The 2,732-nt window shown below is 35.7% G+C and overlaps 1 protein-coding gene across 1 annotated transcript; it reads right to left on the reverse strand.

Moving 5' to 3' along the window:
- Positions 1-306: 306 nt before the first annotated feature.
- Positions 307-1,245, reverse strand: LOC112863848 (olfactory receptor 9K2-like). The gene has a single exon (XM_025926964.2). The coding sequence runs from the start codon at positions 1,243-1,245 to the stop codon at positions 307-309; it is 939 nt and encodes a 312-aa protein (XP_025782749.1).
- Between the last annotated feature and the right edge of the window lie 1,487 nt (positions 1,246-2,732).

Consider the following 2,732-nt stretch of genomic DNA (forward strand, 5'->3'; position numbering starts at 1 on the left):
ACAAAACAGTTTATACACTATATTAACATATAAAAGTCGTGCCCAGCAGCAAGCCATTAAGTAAATACAAATCAATACTGTGAAATAGAATGTTATTTGAGATAATGGGAAGGGAAATCTTGAAAAATGCTTCTCTGATATCCAGGACATCTCCAATATCAGGATGAACAATGTCCCAGGTACCTCTCCAGGAAAAGGTTCTGCTAATCTATTTATGATATTTAATAGAATAAATGTTATTAATGGTCAAAAGGAGTATGAAAGAAATACAAAATCCATGTATCCATGGAGAAAAAGAGATAATAATCAAAGAATAGGATTTTTCTTTAGAAGTTTTTTGAGAGCTTCTTTGACATCTTTGTTTCTCAGGGAGTAAATCAAAGGATTCAGCATGGGAGTGACTAGGGTGTAACATAACGAGGCCACTTTACTCAGCTCAGGAAATCTGTCAGGGATGACATACATAAAAATCACAGCACCATACAGCACACTCACGACTCCCAGGTGAGAGCTGCAGGTGGAAAACGCTTTCTTACGTCCCTCAGTGGATCTTATCTTTAAAACCGTGGACACAATATACATATAGGACACAATAATGACAATTATGGTAGGCAAAATAATAATGCTGCATAAGAAAAAAGAAACCACCTTAAGAAAGTAGAGATCAGAACAAGAAATCCTTTGAAGTGGACGGTAATCACAGTAAAAGTGGTCGATGGCTCGGGAAGCACAAAAGGACAAAGTAAATGTCACGCTGGTCAAAAGAATTGAGCTAACGCTGCCACATAAATAGGAACCAGCCACCAACTGCATGCAGAGACGTGCTGTCATCTGGACAGAGTAGAGGAGTGGGTTGCAGATGGCAATGAAGCGGTCATAGGCCATGGCTGCCAGGAGAAATGCCTCCGCCACGATGAAGAGGGCAAAGAGAAAGAGCTGGGTCACACAGCCTGCAAAAGAGATGGACTTGCTCTCAGACCAGAAGTTGATCATGGCCTTGGGTGCAATAACAGACGAATAGAAGAGATCAATGAAGGACAGGTTGCCTAGGAAGAAATACATCGGTGTGTTCAGCCGGGGATCAGTCATAATAATGGTCATCATCCCAACATTACCCAGAAGGATCATGGAATACACAAGCAGAAAGAGCAGGAAGAGGAGAATGTGGAGCTCAGAGCGGACCCTGAAGCCTACAAGGATGAAGTCAGTCACTTCGGAGTGATTGTCTGTTCCCCTTTCACTCATGGCAGAAACCTGCTGAGAGGCACAAGGAAAAATAAATGAAACCTGGGCTTTGTTTCTAGTGACACAATTACTTTCTTAAGTGTAAAATAAATTAGTTATATCTTAATTAAATATTGCATACAAAGCCATGTTAATGTCATGAAGAATTAGGAGTTTGAATCACATAATACTAGGTCCATGAGCCTGCTATTCTGTTAAGCAGTGAGAGAAGTTAAGGGGTTATTTTATTTTAGATCACTATTTTGCTGAGCATTCACCAAGAAAGTAACATAATATATTGTCTAATGTTAGTCACATTTTGAATTTCTATTCCTAATACATTTATCATTAAATAGTTGTCTTTACCTAAAGAATATAACCTAAAATACAAGGAATACATATGATCTGTATGATAGTGCTATAGCCATCACTTGCCTGTCAGTGTCTGAATCATTAAAAGACAGTAACAAATATAATTAGAAATATTTTTACCTTCTTTTACCTCCATCTATTTGATTTCCATTATTACTGTGCCATCTCTAAAAATTGAATAAAAAGTGATAAGTTACTGGTATGTTAAAATTAATAACATCAAAACAATCCCTAAACCTAGATATCATTTTCTAAAGCTCTTTCCAAACCTATGTTCATTTTTTCAGTTCGAGGATATCACTCCCAAATAAATGCATTTTTATTGCCTCATTACATATATTTTCTTTCCCTTGCTAGTTGTGTGATTTAATATATTACATATTAACTTAACTATTTTCTTTGAAGCAGAGAAATAAGCTGATAACCATTCCAGTCCTTACATGACAATGAATAACTTTTTATCAAAGCTGCATCAATTCAAAGGCTTTCACTGTTTAGTCAGAGAAAACAGACGTAGGTTACATATATATATATATATATATATATATATATATATATATATATAATATAGACATATATATAGACATATATATATAAATATAGACTTAAGTCATAAATATAGACTTAACAGAAGAACAGACTTCTGTTCTGATCTCCTTAAGGAAGGAGAGTTCCTTTCTTGTATTCTATTATGCCTTATATATCTTAATATAAGGATAATAGGATAACCATGGATATTTGAGGACCATAGCAACCTTGGATCTCCAGAGTCCATGATCACTTGGTAGAATATCAACAGTACTTACTTTCTTCTTATCTGCAGGAGTTTTCCACATTGAGGTTTTGTTCATCCTCTGTGACGGATTCCATTGGGAGAGGAGCAATCATAAAGTCAATTATGGAGACAGAAGTGCAGGCTCAAGGGCTGTTGTCCATGAGGACTGCAGTAACCTCAGACATAAGCAAATTATCTAATAATATTCCAAATATAAGGAGCTGTCCTTCTCTGGTTGTGTGTTTCCTTTGGGAAACTTCTCTATATTTTATTTTCTTTGTTGATAAGAAAAACTTTCTGGTAATTATCAAAGCATACATATTGGTAAGCATAAGGAAACAGATTTAAATGTTTGTGCTAT

This window comes from Puma concolor, chromosome B4 (genome assembly GCF_028749965.1).
Source record: "Puma concolor isolate L17-30 chromosome B4, mPumCon1.1.hap2, whole genome shotgun sequence".
NCBI classification, from domain to species: Eukaryota; Metazoa; Chordata; class Mammalia; order Carnivora; family Felidae; genus Puma; species Puma concolor.